Consider the following 23083-nt stretch of genomic DNA (forward strand, 5'->3'; position numbering starts at 1 on the left):
CCTTTCAAGAACTCTCCATACAGCTTGATTTTACGATAGATGCTGTATTGCTCTTTGGTGGGGCATTTTTGGGGTACTCCTGGGAAGGAGAGATGGCACTTTTGTCTGGAGGATGTTCTTGGAGGGCAGAGGGGAGAGGTTCTTGTGAGAGTGACAAGAGGACGGTAGACATGAAGAGAGGAGAGAGTGCAGTAAAGAGGTGCTTACGTCACACGATCTGGGAATAGAAGAGTGAACATGGCCCAAAAAAGTATATTGATTATCGCATGGTGTTACATTCGGTATTGGATAGTGCAAAAGATGAATGAAGTTATGAGGTGCAGAATGTCACTTACATTGTCAAAATAACCGTAACAAAACTCTCATTCCGTAAAGGTGAAGGTGCATGTAGACTCTTCTGAACAGGTTACTTGAATGTATCTCTGTGCAGCCTTAGGGTTGTGTTGAGATAAGCCTTCAATCTTGAAGAGTTTGCAGCTATGTGACCAGACTTCAAGTTTCCCAGCCTGAGGTCTCCATCATGAAATGATACAGTATTGCTGACAAAGCATCAAGTGCAAATCTTTCAGAATGTGTGGGCTGATTGCAGGCATCCCACTGACACCCAGCCATTGTCGAGAACCTCATATCTCCATCATAACGACCAGCCTCCCCGTGGAGGACTTGAAATCGGAAGATGCATGGCTCAGGAATTCGATTCTTCCCCCGTGGAGTCGTATTCTGCAATCCAATCTCTTAAGCACCCACCTTAAGGAGCCACGCCGCTGACATCCCGAGTAGCAATTTCTTCCCGGGAAAGTTTCATTCTGACACGCCTTCCCAGGCGACCGGCAGAGACCCGTAAATGTACGACCCCCGCGCACGCCTGCCCCAGCGCAGCCATCCAACATTTAACTGTTTCATTTGCGACCATCTGTGTGCCGTGCTAAGTCATTGTTCCCCCTCCCCCAGGGGATGCTGGATGAAGTGTTAGAATCCCGGCAGCCGCCTGGGGGGCACCCCAGGGCGCCATCAATCTTTGATTATCAGATTAGCGAGCAGAAAACCAATTTGTAATTTTCATAAAAATTTAGTTAGCCCGTCAGCCGAGCCGCTGATTAAGTTTAGCTCCCCCCAGGCGACAAATGTGCACCTTGTGATCAGAATCTTAAGACGGTTGGATACGTGGGGAGGAACCTGATCAGGAGGACCTACTTAAGCACGGACGCCTCCCCAACGTCTTGTCTTAGGTAACGGTTAGGCCAGTACTGTCTGTCCTTGTTTGTGAAGGAGACTGATTAGCTGTGATAATTAACTCAACTAAGTACTTCATAAACACCCCATGGTATGCTGATTACAGCTGGAAGCACTTGTAATGTTTGTTTCTGTGCTGTACACATCTCTATCCCTGATTAAACCCATCCTCACGGCTTACCATTCATACTTCACCGTCCTACAATCAGGAGTGCGTTTTGTAGCCGCCATATTGCCCTTCCAGTATACATATTGTCGTATCCTTGCAACCCGATTGCCTTTGCTCAACAGCCATATTGCCCACTCCCAGCATCTTGCCTTTTACCAGCATCTACTGTAAATGCCTTTAATTTCCTGATGATTTACTTTTGTGTTAGGGAGAAAATGGAGTGTTTGCGGTGGTCACCCTCGGAGGTCGCATACTAATAGAAAGAGGTTTGCATTGATGTGGTCACAGCGAAAATCACGAACATAAAACCACCACGAAAAATGTCAAGAATTACAGTACTTGTCTGTCTGTCCTATCTGAGCATCCTCCCTGCCCTCCCCTGTACCCATTCTACCCTCTGCTAGAATCCATACTGCCCTCCTGAAGATGTTGGCATGCGGTTGTGATTCCTATTGAATATCCACCAAACTTTATAAACCTCCAGAAACTGTGCCGGTAATCCTCCTGAGCTGATTTGGAACAGAAATCAATGTCGAGGAAATGCAGTTTTGGGGAATGGATTGCACGTAATAGAATTTCTTTTATACAGGGAATCCCATAACAAGGCTTAATGCGGCTTCATTGGCTCACGTTGGAGACAGTGAATGTTAGGGGGCTGCACATGTGGATGTATGCCTGCTGCCTGTCTTTTTGTTCAACATTCAAGAAACATTGTCTGTCATTGCCACTTCTGCAATTATTATTGCAAAGGACTACGCATTTGTACAAAACTCAGATTAGTTATTGTAATAAAGATTCGGAAAACATTTGACAGGATTGTTTATTCTATTTTCTGGAAAAAGAAACTTGCTCCATATCTGCTGTTCCGTATTACTACAGCGGTCCCATAGAGATAAATGCTGTGGAAAGGTAGAGGGCTTTTGTTTATGTCAAAACAATTCCCTTTAAACTCAACAGTTACAGTGTCCAATTTGAGAAAACATGACACTGAATATGCTGTCTTTCTTTTCAATGTTCTACTTAGTTGTTTTCCTGGCCTCAATGTTCCCCCTGTTGTAATAGTCAATTTCTATTTGTTATATGATACTAATTGTCATTAAAAGTCATTAAGCAAACTTGTATAACTGCTGATAAAGTTTGTAAAGTTTCTGGATATCAACAAGAAAGTTTACCTTATTGCACTAGCAGATTCTGATATTGAATTGACAAGCTGACCTTCAGTCAGATTTCAATAACTTCTCCCCCTGCAATTTACAAACTCTAAGAGGAGCACAAATTGCCCACAACGTTGTCAAAGGGGGAGGTATAAACGTAATAACACCCGGCAAAATGGCCCGAAAAATGAAGCCACATATTGTGGTGCACTTGGCATATGATTCCCGGCTGTATCAATTCAAGCTGTCTGGGAAATGGGAGAACTGCAAGATGTTAAATTATTCCAGAAAGCAGTCATTTCTGGGTAATAGCACACAGATTTCCCTAAAAGGTATCATATTTGCCTGCTTTTGCTTTTAACCCCTTGGCCCGGTGAGAATGTATTATTTAGGTCTGGAATATGAAACAGCAAATATCACTTTAGGACTGGAAGGTCTGATAACAGGGTAGGGAGATAGGAAATCTGGCTGTCAGCCCGGTAATAAAATGAAGAGAGATCGGTATTTTTCACACACTGTACCGGGACAAGAATTAGTCTTTATTGGCATTAAAAGTAGATTTATTGAACAGTTAATTTTTACCTGCATTAGATTTTAGATAAGAGTGTAAGTGGAAGTGATTGGTAGATCCATACCGTTTTACGATGATTGCATTATTTTGTCAGCTAATTAATGAAACCATTTCCAACACTTCATTGATGTTGAAACCTATAGTGCGACTAAGTCATGCCATAGTTATATCAAACACTAAGGTTGTGGTTTGGGAAATTAAAGGGTTTTAGAACTTATTTGCTCACTATGTTACAGAATTTAGAACTTACATGCAAGCCTATAGTTGATCAGATGTTCATTCATGTACTATGACATAAATCTGAAGAATGAGTTTTTTTAATGTTCAATGTTTATGTTATATTCAGCAAAAGAGGGATAAACACCAGCTGTCAAATGAGAAGTCATTTTATGGCTGAAATCAAACAATGCCTGTTGTAATGACAGTGTTTTAACCTTACTAAACACATCCATATTGGTGACAGCTTCCAATTTTATGCGATTACAAAGTGTCATTTTGAGCATCTAACAACATAAACTGCAGCAATTAGAGAACACCAACCTCATTGGCTGCATATAAACTACTGAAAATTACAGAGCAGCATCTCCAGTTGCCTCTACCCTTTCTCCATGGCTTCACAGTCTACAACCTGCCATAAATTACGATTAAGTGGTGTCGTTTTGAGCACATAAAAGCCAAAGCTGTGAAAATTGGCACCAGCAGATGGGATGATGTAGAAAAAATGCACCTGTTTTTGTTCTTTTGTTGGCGTTCATCTGTCACCTTTCAAGCCTGACCTTGGCAAATGTGTTGCCTTGCGATCCCATTTGCTGAAACACTAAATATCACTTTGGAGCATATAAAGGCCTAAACTGTGAAAATTGCGAGTGAAAGCCGCTATTGGCACGTAATAACGGTACAATATTGCCGGCGGTTTGCATTTTTCATACCACATTCCACCACTTATCCCTTCATCGGCGCCGTTATTCCCTATTTATGAGGCCGAGTCCACAGCAGAAAGGCAAGGTGGGGCGGTCGGTAGTTAACCCCACAGACGCTCCCGGCAAGATACGCTGTAATGTGTTTCGCTCGCGCACAGCTTTAGCCATATAGAGGAAGACACCTCTGCCGGGAGGTTGCCGCTGTGGGAAACAAACACACCGAGGAACTGAAACCTACCGCAGGACCTGCTGGGTTAAGAGCCTGGGCAATAAAACATTTATGGAACTGGTTGCTCAGAAAGGTGGGAATTTCCCCGCAAAATCACTTGAGGGACTTGTCGGGCTCCGTGCAATCGGAGAGCGTCACGGGGGAGCCGCCCGATCGGTGAGGGAATTTGCCCGTAATTAGAAAAAGTTATTACATTCTCCAAAACATGTAACGTCTTCATTCTTCAATTAATTAGAGGGATTGGCGCGCGAGGCGGAATTGACAGGGGAATTGTGATTGATAGATAGAAGGGAACTGGTGGAATCGCGGAGTGCCTAGAGCGTGGCACGGCGGGGTGGGCTGCGGTAAGGCCAGATTACCAGCAGGATTCGCCGAGCATGTTTACTGTCGGCCGCTAAAAGAGCAGAGTTTGCTCCGGGGCTGTGACACGACATGAGGCATTCATGTCAGGTGCGGCACGGGTGCCGTAATCCGGGGCTGCATTCCACATGAATGATCACCAATTTAACGCAAATTGATGGAGTCCCGAGGGACCCCGCCACACCCACAGCCCAGAAAGGAATGAAGCATCGAGCAGCCTCATCTGTGCTGTGACAGTTCTGCTGCAGTGATCTGCATGCATCAAATAGATCCAGACTGAAAAAAAAGGAGGAAAATGTTCCCAAGAGAACAAAACTGGCAAAGTGCAGTCCATAATAGTCTGTTGGTTTCCATGGAAACATTGCTGTCTATCATGCAAGGTCCTACTCAGACTGCTCATCCATATACTGTGCATCTGGTGTCTAATTGGACAAAGTGTACAAGAGGAGGAATTAACAGTTACGTCAGCCTCTTGTAGGCTTTGTTTGTGTTAATGTATTAATTACATTATCATAAACTCAAATGAAATCAATTTCTATTCAATTGAAATAGGCAAACAGTGCAGAAATGATTGATAGATGACATCTTACCATGAAGTCCTTGTCAAATCACCTGTCATACAAGTACAGGTTTGATGCCATGTGGTATATTGAAAACAGCCTGAAAGTCTATTGTTAAGTTGGATGTTATTCAAGATGGTAATTTTGTAACCATACACAGACTTGTATGCATCCAATCACCTGAAACTTTTCTACTCATTAGTTTTCGTATATAAGCACAAATGGCGATCCTCTATGAGAAGTCCCTAAAATGGGGAAGCCATTTCATCTGACTTGTTGCCGAAGCACTGTGCGTAGGATAAGAGAAATTTCTGGTAAGCCCATACCACTCAGCGAATACTTCCACTTCAGTAAGCCCCTCATGGAGAGAGTGCATCAGTTATGTATTCTTACTGTTGTAATGGGGAGCCATAAGTGCTAAAAGGCACCAGCTTAATAGGATGTCTTGTTGAGTTCTTTCCAGTTGATCACATTGTAAAGAAAGATTGTTTAATGTTTTGTAAAATAGTGGAAGTAGGAAATTTTTAAGGTATACAAAGGCAATAGGTTCTGATTCTGCTTGAAATATTTGTATTTGGGTTCAGAGGTTCTTTGCACAGATATTTGCAGTTGTTTTTGTGCCATGTTAATTAGATAGATGGTGATGTAGTTAAAGTATGATATAACTGAACCTAAACATATCAAATATTGTACTAAGTTTGAACTGGAACATTGAAAGTTAGAATGGTATAGGGAATTGGTCAAAGTGCATTACATTCATTCTGGCTCTGCCACAAATGTTACAAATTTATGACAAATTGCAAAGTCTTCGCCAGAAGCCAAATGATTGCGACAGATTATAACAGTTACTTTTTACTTCATCTTCCTTTTTTCAGCTAACCAGAATTTCAGGTGGTGGTTTACATTTTGATAGCCCTGAAAGTGGAATGAAGATGTAATCTTGGGAAGAAGTCAAAGCTTGTTTGAGCGAGCAGATCAAAGAGTTACTAAGACATCTGAGGTACGCCGCTAAATTCCGACCTTTACAAAAATCATCACTTCATGTCTTGCTAAGTTGTGAGGAAATGAAGATTAAGTGAGGGAAATGTCTCGGAGTTTTACCTGGCATTAAATAAATCCTTCCGTTATCTGTCAGCGTTAGAGCAGAATGAAGTGAAATGGAGATGCCTTAAATTTTTAAGGAGTTGTTATGGAGGATCAGGGCAGCGTGATTGTCCTTGTCTTCGTGAAGGTCATTTTGACAAACTTGGCTTGGCAGCGGGAACTTTTACTCCACAGTGCGGTAGTACAGTCGGCTAACACTGTTGATTTGGGCCTCACAACATTCTTTAATCATAACATTGATGTAAAGAAATAAAAATTCCAAAAAAATAAAAACTGGTTAAAGAAAGAATTAAAAACGTGAGACTTGCTTTTAATCAAAGTTTTTATGTTCCAAATTTTTGATGAGCATTTTTTGCATCTGTACTGAAAAGAAGAAATTTCAAATATTGCATATTTTGGTACAGAAAAAAAAAGAACAAAAATCCTGCAGATACGCATGACACAGTGTAGCATCAATAGTTGCTGGATGATTTCCTGGGCAGAGGTAATGGGGCAGGTCCTGCCCGGTTGACCGTCAGGTTGGGTTCCACTATTGTTGTGTTAGCCCGCTATTGGTTCTGCCAACCTCTGCCCTCGGTGCTGAAACGGATGTGGTTGTGCGCCTTCAGTGACTTCCATCATGGCAAGAACTGGTAGTGGGTCAAATAGGAAACGAAAAAGAAATTCGTAGCAAGGCTGTGAGCACCTTCCCAAAAAATTCAAAAATTTTCCAAATTAGGTGGAATTTAAAGCATTGTATTTTTTGTATTGGGGGGGGGGGGGGTAGAGGAGTGGCGTACATGTATGGAAACAATTTTTACTGAAATCTTCACACAATTTTCTCCCCTACCATCCTTTCTAGTCTGCACCTTGCTCCCATATTGGCATAAAAGCTTATCTGAGGGCCCCAGATCTGTCGGTGTAATACAATCATTTCAAACAGGCATGGTTTACAGTCATACAAACAGACCTTACTGTGGCAATTTATCTGAGACAGCAAGAAACACACAGCTAGTTTGTCGCCTATTCACAGTGATTGGTATGAACACCTCGCATAGAGCAGACTGGAGATTTATGTAATGGAGTATTTCTCCTGATGCTGCTCCGCTTGAGATGCTGCTAATTTAATTTGCTTTACTGCTAATTCAATACAAGCTTGTACAATGGTAATGGAGTAGTCCTACTGTGACAGGGTGCTTAGATATTATCCAGTTCAGTGATTCAGCTATTCTTGTGGCCATGTTGCCAACTTTTAATGCTTCAGTAGCTATTTGCTTGTCAAGTATCGGTACTGCAGATTGATTGAAGTAAGGTTTAATGGGGATTCCATCTGAATGTAGAGTGTACATTAAAAATTAAAGTTTGTTTTCAAAACTTTATATCTTGAGGCATGTATATATAAGAAAACCTTCATGTACAATGTACATGAAGAATGACTTTTGAAATGTAGGTGTGAAAAAAGTACCTGTTGGTTGAGAAATGGATTGATTGTGGACAGGGTGATGTAAGAAGACTGGAAATTATATCCATTCCACTGCATCAGAATGTACGGCCAATGGGTCAGGACCTTATCTGTGTTCTCGCACCTGTTGTACTTTTGTGCGAAAAAGTTCTGATCTGGAGAATACGAGTTACTGGTAATAGTGTGATCTTTGACAGAGTAGAAATTGCCACATCAAGATTGTCAAAGGTCTAAGTCCTTACATTTGTCTATCTAAGGGATACCTGAGTTAGCAATGCTTTCTTCATGCCATTAGACTCTTCAGGTGAAAGATGGTTAGCTTACTGAGGCTTGGATTATTACAATGGAAGATCATTTCCACGCTAAAATGGATATTTGTTATAGAGTGGAAGCCATTCCAGTGGCTCTCCCCACACATGCGCTGAGACGCACTGATGTAGGAGTGCGATAAGCACCTGATGGAATAGACCAATGAAACCCCCCGATGCGCCAAGGGTGATAAGCTGTGATGTACCAAATATGAGCCTACCGATGCGCTGAGGCGATAAGCTTTACCTCAGCCATGTAAAATTGCCGCTGCGAGGGCTCTCTTAGCTGATAACTTATCTCTCTGTAGTCTTCATTTTGGGCAAATGTGCATTTAGCTCCAATCATGGTCAGATCCTTGCTCTGGAGCCGCCTCGGGCTATTTTTCTTCCAGCAATCAGGCTGCATCAGGTGGTAATCCCAGCTTAGCAGATCCCCGTTATCACCGTTAGCACTCGTAAACCCTCTTTCTGATCCACAAGTTTGTATTACCCGCCTCGCGAGCTTGTCACAAGAAGGGGGGACCTTCCCGTGTGTTCTGTCATGTACTGAAAACAATTTTGATTTTATTCTAGAAGTGGAGTTACCTGCGTGAGTGTTGTACTCTACTTAAGGACTACTAAAATTACTGTAGTATTATTCAGGAGAGAGCACTGATGCATGATTAACTTACACTTGAACTCTCGTCTAATTGACAACTTGTTCAGTGAAATTCTAACGGTCCTCCTCTCTAGCTAATGCCTGGCTACTGCAAAAGTTGTGAGGGGCCGGTGGTCTGGATTGATACATCAGAGCCGGTCCCCCGACACACAACAAGACAGATGATGGTGTGCGTGGGATCGTAGGACTGAGTTAAACCGTAATCAAACCGCGCTCATTACCTGGATTACTCCTCAGTGGCCCGCAGCGCAGCACATTAGTTACACACTGGGGGATTAGGCTTGCTTTCACACCACGGGAAAATTGATCGCCGCCTGCGCTAATTTTAGGGGAGCTAATATCCCGGCTGCCCTTCCCTGCGCAGCATTACGACCTGCGATATTGTGTGTGCGGTGGAGCAAGACAAAGCTGTTAGCCCCGAACAAGTTTTATTACTTCAATTTGTGGGGTAATTCCCGCCGCAGTAAATGAAATGGGAGCGTTGTCGGAGCGGGGGGAAACATGGGGAATATTAAGTTAGTGTGTGTGAGGCTTGAGCTGGTATTGATCGAGTGTGCAAGCGGGGAGTTGGGAGCAGAGCGCCAGCTTAGCGGAGACTGACAATCCTGGCGAGGCAGAGGGAGCTCAGCACAGGGATTCTGTGTCTTCTGTGGCAATTCTCTGGACATTGTCTTCAGATTGGAGGTGAGAAAGAACCTCTTGGGGGATTGAGTAGGTAAGGATGGAGGTATAGGGATGTGGCTTGTGGATGTGAAATTTTGGCAGTTGGAAGTCAACGATTTTATGTTTTGGATAAGAAGCATGGTTTTCAGTGTTTGCGAAAAACAGACCTGGTAGCAAAATCCACTGTCTTGTGCTGTGCTGGTATTGTTTGACTTTGTCTTTATCCATGATTAGCAACATTGGTGGGATGCAATGTATATCAATAGGTGTGAAGTTATCAATAGCCAGATGGTTAACATAGCGATACAAACAGTTGTGCTTTGTTTGTCTTCACTATGAAGAAATCTGCCAGGATACATGTTTTTCTACTGATTGGTGTTGTCTATTCTCATTGTTATGATATACATGTAATGGAATGGGTAAGATGTAATTGTTTGACTTGATTGTGTTTACATCGGTGTGAAAGCAAGCCAAGCTTTTGATCTCAAACTCACCGACTGAAGATGTCAGCTTTGTGAAGTCTCGACATAATTACACATTCTCCTTGCAAAGATTAGCTTTGCTTGTCTAGACTGCAAATTATTACTATTCTGCTGCAGTAGAATTTCCTTGTGGGAATTGTGGAGCAAAGTGCACTTCCAGTGAATTTCCATGTCGGTTAGTTCGTACCTTCTTTGCTTCCGTTAATTCTGGCAAGTGGCAGCAATCTTTGGCGCCGGAATCTACACTTAACCTTGGAATGTGTTCATTGCCTCGGAAATTGCCGGCAGTTGTTATTCCAACAAGGCGGCACCGACATCAGAAAGCTTTTAGGTAATAAGTGGCACACAGTATGAAAAAGTAAGTTTTGATTTTAGAATATAGAACCTGCATGTACACGTATGTTTTGACTCAGTCTGGTGCAGACGAAAGTGTGACAGGTCTAGAATCGAAAGTAGGGAAGGGCATTGTTGTTTGTTCTCTGTGTTTTTTCCTATTTTAAAACGACATTGAAAGAGTAGTGCATGGAAAAACGTTACTTGCATTACAGTAACTGTTTGTTCACTGACAACTATTTGAAAACAGAGACAAAAAGTCGCTGTTAATGTTGTCAACAACAGAATAAAATTTTATGACGTTTTGTAGTCACAGAATTCTTAAAGTTGACTTGAAAGTCGTATATAAGAAAGATGCATGAGAAAATGGATTTCTAAAAGTGAAATACTTTGTAATGATATTTGATGTAACTAATGTACTATAGCAATTTTAACATAATTTCTCCATTCTGAAATAGTGAATGTGTTCTTGTAATAACATTATACCTTGTTCCACCAACTGCTCCTCAAAATGGCATTACCTCCATCATAAGCGTAGTGTTAGCTGAAGTAAGCAGATTTTTGTTGCGACAAAGTTAGCTGCTCACACTTGCTAATTTTCCATGCATGGAAAGGGATTGAAGGCTTCAGTCTTTAGCTGAATCTATCACTCTCCTGGTGCCATTATTGAGTGCCAGTAATCTCCGCTAATGCTCTATTTGGACGTCATTTGTACGGGAGCTTATCCCGGATCTTATCCCTTCAATTATTGATACAGAAAACCATGTATTATTGGATTATTTTGTTAATAATTCATCTCATCTGCTGTTGATATCTGCGGGTTTGTCGGTTGCAGTTTTGTAGTTTCTCTGAAGTTTTGGTGTTGAGTCACTCGTTTAGGTTAGTGAACAACAAGTCGTGTTATGAAGTCACGATCTTAATGGGAATGAAGCAAGTTTTTGGCTTTATAGGTCAAGTGTTAAATCCGTTGGGGCATGCCAATTCCCCCTGGAGATGGGGGTGTTAGTGCAATCTTCCTCTAAGTGCACATTAACCTGAGAGAATGGTAACAGGCCACGAATTCATCATAAATTGAGACCTGACAGGACTAAGTAGTGCCAAAATGGCCGTTATTTCCCTGGAAAATGACTGTTATTTCCAGCAAATAGGTAGAAAACAAGCTAATGGGCCCATCTTAATAAACGGGGACATTCAAGAAATTGATGGCATGCATTCAGGCCTTACTAGGTTAGGCATTTTTGGCGCTTTCTGTTCTGGAGTGCGGCAGGATTGGGGTAATGTGTGGCCGGGGGAAGGTAAGTAGGCATGCAGTCTATCTTGGTACCATTTGGAAGCAGCTGTGGCTCAGTGTTATGGTAATGTCAGGGATTAAAGTTCAATTTCTCACTGTGTCAAAGGTCGGAAAATGCTGCAACGGCCATCTAGAAAATGGAAGTTAATTTCTTTCCATTAAAACGCCTGCTGTTTTCTTAAGTAGCCTGAACAATGATGATAAGATTTTTTCAGTCTGATCGGAAGGCCTTTCAGAATATTAAAATCACAATTATGTAACATTGTCATACATGTATGTAGAAGAAGAAAAAAGTGTTGCTGGGAGTGGCCTGATATTTGTATTATTTGGGCTTGTTGAAAATAACTGTGGCTTGTTGAAAAAAAGTACAGTTTTTCTTAACAATCACCAAAACAGCCCAGTCATATTGTCAGTAATGGTATGATGTCATTAGCTGAGTAATGCCTATGCTTGCATGTATATCTGGGCCATATGGCCGCCTTTTTCAAAACTTCATCACTTCTTTTCAGACGTGTTGATCCTCATAAGACCCTGTGCAATATTAATATCCCTTTTTAGATAATTGATAGTCATGCTTTGCATTGTCGCCATGCATGTCTGCTTTGTTGAACTTTTGTTGAACATGATGTTTGGGGGCTATTACTTATGATAGTAAATTTTGACATTGCTGTGTCTAGCTTGGGTGGCATATGTTTGATGCCACACATGGAAACTTACACACTTAAACCTGCACTCACTAGAAAGTAGGAAACAAATATACCCTTACCTTCCCAGTGTAGCATTGGATGGCTATTCAGTACCATGGAATGCATAACTGTAGCCTTTTCTGCTAATTTTCGCAAGAAGACCTTGTTTAATTCCTTTTGGTGTTGAGAAAATAGCATTTTTTTCTGTTTTTCTGTCTCACTTGCCCATATTTTGACTTGAGGCTGATTTCAGGCATCACTTGCTGATAGTCTACTGGGAAGAAGGCAATATCCAGTGGCTCACAAAGCTGTGTCGTCCTGTAGCTGTGGTGTAAATCATATGTGTATAGTCCTTCATGAAAGTGTGGCTGTCCATAGAAAATGGTAAGTCCTCCATAGAAATGAGGATGTCCATGGAAAACTCCTTACTTTGCTCTATGCTGTGTTTTATTCCTGGATGGAATTTGTATTCTGTACCGTCAGACTGTAGCTGTAATCTGAACATCCGCCACAACAAATCTCCCCCTTGTCCAGAGCCTCCCTGACTGGGGGTGCATACATGTCGGGTCTAAACTTGTAATATTGTACTGAGCTCAGCGCGGATCTGTGTCCCAAATGTTGGTATATCTGGGGCTATAGGAAAACCCATCTTATTTGCAGGAGAAGTTCCCGGTAAGCCAGGTATCTGCTCGTCCCAAAGCACCCCATTATCAAGAGGATCACCTGTGTAAGTCGGAACAGCCAGCCGCACATGTGGGAAGCTGTGTCCGAAACATCAGAAAACCCATCCCATCTATGGCAGCAGTGCAGGCTAAGCCTGGCCTCTACCGTCTCCAAAGCCTCCTATTATCGGTGGGATCCCTCTCGTGAGTTCCTACATCCGTGCTCGTGATGACCTCTAAAACTTTCATGCCGTTTCCGCCGTCGCTGTTATTGCGTTTGACAGGGGGATTGGCGTTAATGCCTGAATCTGGGGAACCCCAGTCAAAGCTGTTAATAAATCATGATGCCGGATCTTGTTTATCCCCACTGTTGCTCAGTCTCTCAGCCTCGCCTTTTCTCCAATAAACTGGACTTGCTGTAATGTGTACTTTTTTCAGTCCAGGATGTAGAAATCAATAGAGATTGGTTAAAAATTGAAGAGTCCATAATTGGTTTGACTGCGGGCCATCTTTCTCGTGATGGGACATTAAGCAGCATGTCTGTCCATGGTAATCAGGCAGGGTGACCAGGCAGCAGACTCCCAGGGTTCCTTGTACAGGGCACTATGGCTGTCAAGGGGACGTGGCATGGATTGCGTCTTTGTTCACTTAGGAAAGGTAGTACATAAATCCGCCACTTTGAAACACAGTGGTTTTGAGAGATCTCTAGTGCAGCACCCCCAGGTATGCACAGTTTGGAGGTATTTTTTCAGGTTGGCAGAATTATGTACCCTGGTGGAATTATGTTAGTAGATGATATATGCCTGAATGCCTGTATGTGACACGCTTGAGTTGACAATTGAAGTACTTCCAGTAATTTTAGGTACATTGGCTTATCATTACTATGTACATGATAGAACAATAGGCCAATTCTACTTTAACCCTAAATTTGTAAACTTTATCATACCGGTAGTAGTCAAACCTCTTTCACTGATGTCTTCACTACCTTCGCTGCTTTAAAACTGGACCAGTACTAATACTAGAATAGTAGATCTTCTGCAGGATTGCAGGTTGATTCGTTGCAAGATTGCTTACAGTAGAGTTTGTACTTGTCTTTAACCCTTTGTGACCTTGACAGATTGAAGGTCAGAGAAAATATTGTGCTACAACTTCATGATGACCAGAACCTGCTGACCACGCTGACCATTACTGTGACAGTGATGGATTATTTGGAGTCTCTGATTCGAGTTGTCCATGACCTTTGCCATGACCCTTGAAGCCTGATGTACTTGAACATTACTGTTGGCAGGCCAGAACTGGTGGCTGGTGTGTGTGCAACGTTTGTGTCTGATGCCATTCCATCTAAACTTCCGTTCAAGTTTGTTAGTTTCGTACAGTGTCAGAAGCAGTCTTCACAAGACAATGCACTTGAGACAAGGAAATTGGCTGCCATTTCTTCCACTTATAGTCAGAGAGAGAGAGAAAGAGAAATTGGTGATCAGATCCTTAAAAGGTCTAGTTTGATAATAGAGAAGAGAGTACCGGTATGATTTGTTTGTGGGTACCAGCTTTAAAAAAGTCTAGCGATTTTGTCTCGACTCTGGGTTGTGCTGGTCATGGAAGTTCCTCCCCTGGTGCAAAATAAATTTTGAACTTGGCAGTTTATCTATTCATCTGGTATTGCAGAGAGAAAGGTGCGTTATCGACTTATAGGGGATCAAAATACTTGTGGAGAAGTCCCCTCCAGGCTCGCCCCAACCCTGACATTTCTGAAGATAATGGTGCCCAATTACCATAGCACTCTTGCCCTATCATCACAGTCAGCAGGTGGAAGAATGACCCCTCTTCGACCTCCCCCATCTATCACCTTATTTGCTGCCCCTCTGACACCAACTGATTCCCATAGCGATGACCTTTAGCCTTTGATGGCAGCCATTAGCTTTGTGTTCCTTTGCCTGGTGCCATTATGCCTACTGGAGTCGCCAAGCGAGAAATTGTCATGGGAACATAGCAAGTGTAGACCCTGACCATCATATTTCCTTGGGAATGGCTATTGCGCATGGCGAGGAGCTGGCAAGTCATTATATCCGGCTGTCACTAAGGAAAAAGTATGTGATTGTCTTGCTGGATATTTTGGCAATGGTGTATCCATCTATCTATGTATCTATCTATCTATCTACATGTCTCTAGGTGCATTATTCATGATATAGAAGTTATGTACAGGACGAGTTATGTATAAAGTATTAGATTTCTTAAAGGACATGAGGTGTCTTAGCAAATATCTCCAGTTCCAACCTCTATTAGCTCCCATCGGTATCTTTTGTAGCATCCAAAGATTCCTGACAGCTGAGCGATTAGCTGTCATTGTTGCACGGAGCCAGCTTCCTTCATAATAAGGAGACGGATATCTTCCTGTTCCTCTCCCATCGCTCACGATTACTTCCCGTATCTTGTAATGTAGATTGAACATCCCTCAGCCCTTCCTGTTCCTTGTAGCGGACCGGCCACGGTGATGGGACGGTCCTGACAGCTACGAGCCATTAGCCATTGTCCTGGGTCAATTCCATCAGCGCAAACTAATTCCGGCTGTGTTCGGAGAGTTTCGGGGCTCCTTGGGTCAGCGGCGTGTCCCGCTGATTTCTTCCCCGAGGTGGAGAGGGCGTGAGGAGCATGTTGATCTATGTTGGGGGGACTGGATATTTATAGCGCCAACAGATAGGACAGTGGAACCATCTATCATTGAACTTGCTATGGAATGCTGAATGGGAGACTGAGGGGTAGTGAAAGAAAACCAGTTAGGAACCAAGTGCCCCAACTTTGATTCTGTTCTTGTGTTGAATATGAGAAGCATTCATAGCCTCATGCTACAAATCTTGATGCAAAATATTTTATATGCTATAAAATCTAACAAAACATTTTACTGTTACGGATTGAATCACATATCTTTGGCCCTTGTATGCCTGTAAGGTCAAGTTTCTCAGGTGATGTTTCAGGTAACCAAAACAATGACAGGTGTCAGTTATTTGTCCTGACGTCCATCCTCATAGAGTGGCTGATGGCTGACAGGTGTGACACCCTTAGACTAAACTTGTTGAAAACCTGAGACAGCAAGTGTTTAAGTGGGTGTAGGGTTTCCCTCACAAACCTTGAAGGCCTTTGGCTGGTTATCTTATGCTTCATGTATTTCATTTGGCTAGGTTTAATATGGTTAACCTTAAAATAAGCATTATCTGGTAGAATACTCATTCCTTTTGATTTTTAGAAATATGTCAGTATTTGTTTATGCCATGTTTGACTTGTGTATACATTTGAAGTTCGTAACTCTGTTACACTAGTTGACTGATTCCCCAAAGTGAAATTGCTTTGGTACTTTCCAGGAGCTTGGAATGGGAAAGAATAATTTGCCTTTCATGATAATTTTTCCTTGACCTACTTTCCCCCTGATAAATGAAAGCCTTTATGGACAAATGTCTCTACTCTGTACTTTCAAGGAGAAATGCATAAAAGGAGTGCTGAGCAGTAAACTGGCAGTGAAAACCTCATAGAAGGTTTTACGTTCGCTAGACATGCCAAAATGAATGAAATACTAGAATTAATGATACGCCTCTCCCTTTAAACCCTGCAGTAAGATAGGCCCAATCTGCTCAACATTTCAGTGAAAAGCTTTTGATCTGCCAAAAGTCTCTGACCCAATTCTCATCATAGCTTCACAGGGCTAAGACCCCTGAGCTACCGCTTATCTCTGCCTGCTGATAAACTGAGGTGTGGAGTGAGGGGACCCAGGGCAGTCATCAGGCCTGTGGGGGGGAAACTCTTATCAGGGGGAGAGATAAAGGAGAAAGTGGTGATAAATGTGTGTATAAATGATCTCCATGTTATCGTCTCCTTAGACAGCACGCACTCTGAAGTGATTCCAAAACATTGCTTTTAGTTTTATGCAAACTGGAACATTGTTCTTTAGGCATTACCACAGATATTACAAGAGCATCTTTAACAGTTGTGCAAGATGATGCTCCTTAACAACAGTTTCTACTACTGGTCTCTTAGTAATTACTGTCCAGACTGTCCTACTTTGAGATAAATGATTCTAACCCAGGAAAAGCTATTAACAGAGTTTTATTCTGTTTCCTTGGTCAAAAATTTATCTGTATGGAATGTAAATGAGAATCGTAATGAAATAAGGTAATGTTGAAATCTGCTCCTAATCTGCCCACATCTTTTGCCTGAGGGCAAGTAGCCTATCTTTTCGCAACATAAAAAGGAAAGAAAATTCACAACCATTGGCTGGAAAGGGAAGAAACATTTATCATAGCTTATCAGCTTCAGGCCTTGTTCAATCCCACCCACCTTACTGAAAACTGTGGAAAATGGATGGTACAAGAAAAAATTGGTAACAGAAAAAGATGGATCATTGTATTTCTGGAAAAAAAAATGAATACTATTTTCAAAGAAAGATTTCTTGATGTAAAATGTATCGACTACTGGCAAGATTTAAATGTTCTCTGGCATCCCTTTTGAATTACCTCCTATGAATGCGGATTTGGCTCATTTAGTATGATAATTGATGTTGATTATTATGATATATCACATCCATTGATCTTATCTTGCCTGCCCTCTCAGCATATTGATAACGAAGATACAAAAATATTGATTACCTATATGTGAAAAATAGTGCTTGAAATATTACATAGCTCCTGTGGATGACAGGCACTTTATACGAATGATTGCTGTTCTTTATGCTTGGCCTACATAAGGAGGATATTAGTCCTACATAAAGATTTATAAAGCATCTCTGGAAAAATGATTTCAGTTTCCAACAGCTGTTACCTCTCCCTTCTGTCCAGTTCCTTCCACTCTGTCTGTCTCACTTTGCCCTAATGCCTGATATCTGGTTTGACATGGGAAATAGGCCCACATTAGCCGGCATAATTGAAATGCAGTGTGAGTCGACCAGCATCCATCCAACCCGATTACAGTAATTCTCGCTGCCAAATAGTCTATGAAATGGCAAACGAGTATTGATGCAGGCCCTGGCAATAAAGAAGCCTGTTTCTTACCAGCTTGGTTCTGGTTTGTTTCCCTTTGTTTACCAAGTATCCCAGCCATCACAGTGTGTATCATTTAGAAAACAAGGATTTATGAATTTTCCTGTTTTGTTGATTATCTGTGTGTGGTCTTGATGCTGCACAATTGTGTATTATCAATGTTGATTTTTTTATTTTGTTGTGTCAGCAATAGATATCTGTTTCAAAAAAAGATTTATATGATAGAGAATGATGAATTGATCTGGAATGGCCCATGCATACCCTTGTGGTCTACAATGTCATGGATGTTTTCTGCTCATTACCATGCATCCCAGCATTCCCTGCTCATGAATATTCATCTCTTGTGTTTCTACAGTGTGACAGTGAAAGTGAGGACGATCGGGTGAGTACTTTTTTCAACCTGCATACACTTGCTCTCACCACAACAAACCTCATACTACGCTCACCCAAACAGAAGATATTGCCACAAAACTGCATATGTTGACGTAATGTTCACATAATGTAGTGTTTGGTTTATTGGCATCCGTGGCAACTGAGTGGTGTTGGAGTGAATTTTTGTTCAGTCACCCATGGCTGCCCATAAGCCAGATGGAGTGGCCACTTCACTGTTGTTATGAATGAAGGCTGCATTGTACACACATCTTAAAAAAGCTCTTTACACAATACTTTTGCGTCCCCTTCAATGTTTGAGTGTGCTGCTTGTAGGCTGTTGGAAGCCCCTCGGCCGCACACTTCTGCAGATATTACAGTCCGGAGTGCTGCTGCACTTTCGTGCTCTCCTGTCTGGCGTGAATGGTAAGTGCTCGCCGCGCTTGTTCTTCCTGTAAATTTATGTCCGACCGAGCGGAAGGGAAGCAGGAGGAAGGGAAGTTTTTTGCCACAATTATCTGCCGTGGAGCGCTCCCATTGTTCCCCTGAATGCATTTGTAACAGTACGGGAGCCGTGACTAACCGGGCCCTGTTCCCCCATAATGCCTGCCTGCACCCTTCCTGTCCGGATCAGCAACCAATTCGCACCCCGCAGACGACCCTTGACCCCTATCTCGTCCAGTATTATCCGGCCTAGCAGGGGAGGTTGACACGGGACAATCTATGCGCTACCCAATATTCAAGCCGATAAAACAGCATATCCCCAAGCTTTCAACCAACCAAATCCGCCCCAAATTGATTCCATTTTCGATTTAATTAATTTCTTGCAGATGATGTTAGCTGGTAGAGGGTTGGTGAGGAACTGGCTTCCTTTCATGCGGATGAAATTTCAGGGTAGACTTGATACGTGATAAGCCTGACGAAAGGAGCTCACCCCTTCAGATGCCATTAGCACTTAGGATGTTACAAGGTAAAGGAATCTGAGATCGATGTTCAGCAGTTACATGCTGCGTTGATTAAAGATGATTGTTGTTGATGGTTGTACACAGACCAGTATGCATTGTAGATAAACAGGACCATCTTTGAATTTTTCTGGGCCTTTTTAAGCAAAAGATGCTCTACTTATTCGTTTTCTGTTGAATTCCTTGCATATTTTATAACAGGTAGATTTACAACAGGTTTGTAATCTGCTCAGACCTGTTCTTGGTCTCAGACATCTTCAATTTCCTGTACTTATCCTGATAGAGGATGGCTGCTTTACCTTTTTATCACAGCGTGATTAGTTCTTTGGCAAAATCTCTCAACTACTCATGTTGGCTATTGTGCTAGACGACAATTGGCTGATCTTCACGTAATTTCTGCAGACTTATTTCCTTTGACAGGTGTAAGCTATAGGAAATTCCAACGGGCTGGATTAAATGATGGTTTAAAAACCAATTTTTACTGTTTGAAAACAGTCTTTGTTGGCATGAGGTCTACATGTTAGTCATCCTTTTCAGAAGGGAAGACCATTGCAGTTAATCGTGCTTTTTCGTAATTCGTTGTTGTTTTCTTTCTCAAGCAGTTCTTGAAAACAAGCGATCAACTTGTATTTGCCCATGTCGCTTTTATAGGAGTAGGCTGAAACTTTATGTGACATTCAGCGGGAAGAAATAAAAACAGAGTGAAATTGCTTCACGTTCTCCTGGGATGCACAATGTGAAAATTGTTAATGGAATCAAACATAAAGATATTACTGGATTACATGACTGGTGGAGAATAATGGCACACCTTCAATCAGACAACAAAATAACATTTACATGCAATTTCCTGTTACTGCGTTTGATTCATAGCAATTTTCAGGTGCTTATATACATGTACAAAGCAATTTTTTTGGTTTCCAACATTAGTACATATTACGTTTTTGAAAATATGTACCTTTTATTCATTGTCATAAATACATCAGAAGGTGTCATATACATCTTGGCCATTGTGAAATTATGCCTAGCCCATAAGTTATCACTGTAACAGGGGTGTTCTTCCCACTTGTCTCCGTCTTGTTGAGGATATCATCTCCTACAGGTTAAAGCACAACCATGACTTCTCACATGCTTCCCATTACCCACTGAGAATAGAACACTTTCTAATTAAAACACAAATTTGTCCCCCACTTTCACTCAATTAGTGAGAGTGCTCCTGACTCAGCCCCAGGAGGGCTCGTCTGCTCCAGGGTCCCCTCCCCTGGGACCTCGCTGAAAGATTAATTTGGAGGGAATTAAGGGTTAATGTGCTGTAATTCCCTTGGCAGAATAGGGAACAAATGTCGTGATATCAAATTCAGTCCTCTGGGGGACCCCAGTGTAATTTAGCTGGTAAATAACATGCACAGAAGCTGCCTGCCTGGTCCCCTGAGTCTACTTTACATAAACACCTAGCCACAGAAAGCTGTTCTCTTTTCATATATAGGCTGGTAGTGATGTTCTTTTGGAGGAATATTTATGACCCAGGTCTCAGTGGGAGAAGGCACAATTGCTGATGCACCTGCCAATGTTTTTATTTACCGCTGCTGTATATTAGTTGTTTTTCTTTTGTTGAAATTACAATATGGATAAGCCTATAATCCAGGGAGATTAAGTCTTGAATTTTTTTTGTAATTAAGGTATGAATATTATGTTGTCATCAAACTTAGGATGTACATTTTAATGCTATACATGTAGGTTGACGTTTTGTTTTTAATTCAGCTTCAATGTTCCTATTGTGTTGCAAATTGCTCTAAAGAGATGTCAATGCTTGTAACACAGAGAATATTGTTGATGAAGAATCATTTTTATAGACAGTAGGTATGCTCTCACAAATGTACTTTAGGTCATGTAGCCATAGACCAGCCTCTTCCTAAAGAGATAGTAGATACAGAAAGTCTTCATGTACTGGAGCACTGTTTTTAAAAGCTCCCCCTGTCAGGGTTGTTGGCAAGGAGTAAACTGCAGCTTGTAGCCCCCCAGAGGATGGATGTGTTTAACTCTACCCTTCTCATGTTCAGGGAGATTGCGGAGAGTCACGACCAGCTTAATCATTCTCGCTCGCCATATCATCAAAACCTAGACAGCATTACCAATGAGAGGTGCATATTTCATGGGATCAAGGCGGCAATTTTGACGCGGCGCAAATTTAGAATAAATCCTAGTGGGGCTACAGTGGGTTTAGCCAGAGAGGTGTGAGAGACAGGCAGAGCTAGCGAGGCTTAGTTGGAGATTTGGGGAAATGTTGCATAATCTGTCAAGATGGATGGCGATCTCCACGTCGGAGACAAGAGGTTGTGAAGGAAAGTTGTACCAGAGAGAATTGCAGTCTAAAACTTGAGTCCACAATATAAGCAAGACGAAGGTTCCGTCCTCCAGTATAAATCCTGTACAATTTGCCAACATGAAAGCATGTGTACATGTGATGTAGTAGTGTGTTTCACTGTAGTTACTTCATTATGAACTTGTGTGAAAGAAGATTACTAGCAAAGGAATGCATGCCCTGATGTATCAATGACATAGCATTTAATGTTTAATGTTTTGTGCCACCAGTATATCCGGCTGTGTGGAAATGATCTTTTAAAAGCAAAATGGCTACGTCTAATTATGACAGAAATTTACCATCTAGTTAGAACCTACCCAGGTTGTGTGTGGTTTATGGATTCTCTGCCCCCCCCCCCCCCCCCCCCCCCCTTATCCATTGCCCGTATGCCCATGCAGATACCTAAGAACTGCAAACAGGAAAAATGTAACACAGGATTCAGAATAATCCTGGACATTTCTCCAGCTGTCAGCACAAGGCCTTCTCTGCCTTACAGAAAGTCCAGGGCATTGGTCGTCTATTCTTACAGTGTTTACTTAGACATCATTAGTGTCTGAGCCTAAATCCTCCTACACACTTAAAGACTGGCACTGTGATGCCTTTGCTCTTTAATCAGGGATAAGAAAAGGGTAAAATGTAAAGACTTAAATCTGTCTTCTCTGCGTAGAATCTTCGTAAAGCCAGCTTGGAGTTTGCCTAGATTTCTCTTCTCTTGCGGTAGATGTCAGTGGTCTCATTTTTCAAAGCACAGGAAGAAGAAGTCCATTTAGTGATGAAAACGGAGATGGGTATCATTTTTTTACAGAATTGACAAAACTGAGAAAAAAATTGAAAATTGAACTCTATCTTCTTTGCATAAACGTTTTGCAGCAATTTTCTTACAAAATAATTCAACAGCTTACTTGTATCTTTCAGTGTATTAGCGTTAATTTATCATATTTGACATAGATGTTTGATAACAACTTTGTGACAAATTTCAGTTGCTAGTAGCGTGATGTCTTTGCAGATTTTTTATACTAACACTGATAAGGAAATCTAAATTATCACAATGTTCTCTACAAAGCCTTGGGCTTGATTCAGTAATGTATAGATTTGCCATTTCCATAATCTTACTGTAGTCCCTCCATCTTGTTAATATAAATCATGATATTGTCACTGGCATTTCCATGGCAACTAAAGATTACTGTAGACCTGCACTTGTTTTGTGGACAGGTTGTTTAAATTGAAGTCGAAACACAGAATAATTATTTTCTGTAATCCATCCATTTTAATAGACATATTTTGGAAAACAGGTCTGAAATCATTGCTAAGAATTCTGTACCTGAATACAATACAATCTTTCAAATCAACACCGTATCTTATGTGTTTGAAAATATTTCATATTTCACATAACAAGCTCACTTTCATCAGACTTTGCCAACAGCAGTTAGATCCTACGCTACTGTGAAAATTATTCATAATCTCAATTTTAGTGTTATATGCACAGACACATGTACTGTTAAAATGTTAGTTGACATTTTCATAAAGACAGATATAGATATACAG

The 23083-nt window shown here is 41.6% G+C and overlaps 1 protein-coding gene across 18 annotated transcripts in view; it reads left to right on the top strand.

Moving 5' to 3' along the window:
• Positions 1-23083, top strand: part of LOC136441901 (autism susceptibility gene 2 protein homolog) — a 227259-nt gene that overhangs the window by 129612 nt on the left and 74564 nt on the right. For all 18 annotated transcript variants that reach the window (XM_066438456.1, XM_066438480.1, XM_066438472.1 and 15 more), the window contains one exon: positions 18204-18230. In XM_066438456.1, the coding sequence (XP_066294553.1) occupies positions 18204-18230 (27 nt within the window). The remainder of the gene's footprint in view (positions 1-18203; positions 18231-23083) is intronic.

The sequence above is a fragment of the Branchiostoma lanceolatum genome, chromosome 1 (assembly GCF_035083965.1).
Source record: "Branchiostoma lanceolatum isolate klBraLanc5 chromosome 1, klBraLanc5.hap2, whole genome shotgun sequence".
NCBI lineage: Eukaryota > Metazoa > Chordata > Leptocardii > Amphioxiformes > Branchiostomatidae > Branchiostoma > Branchiostoma lanceolatum.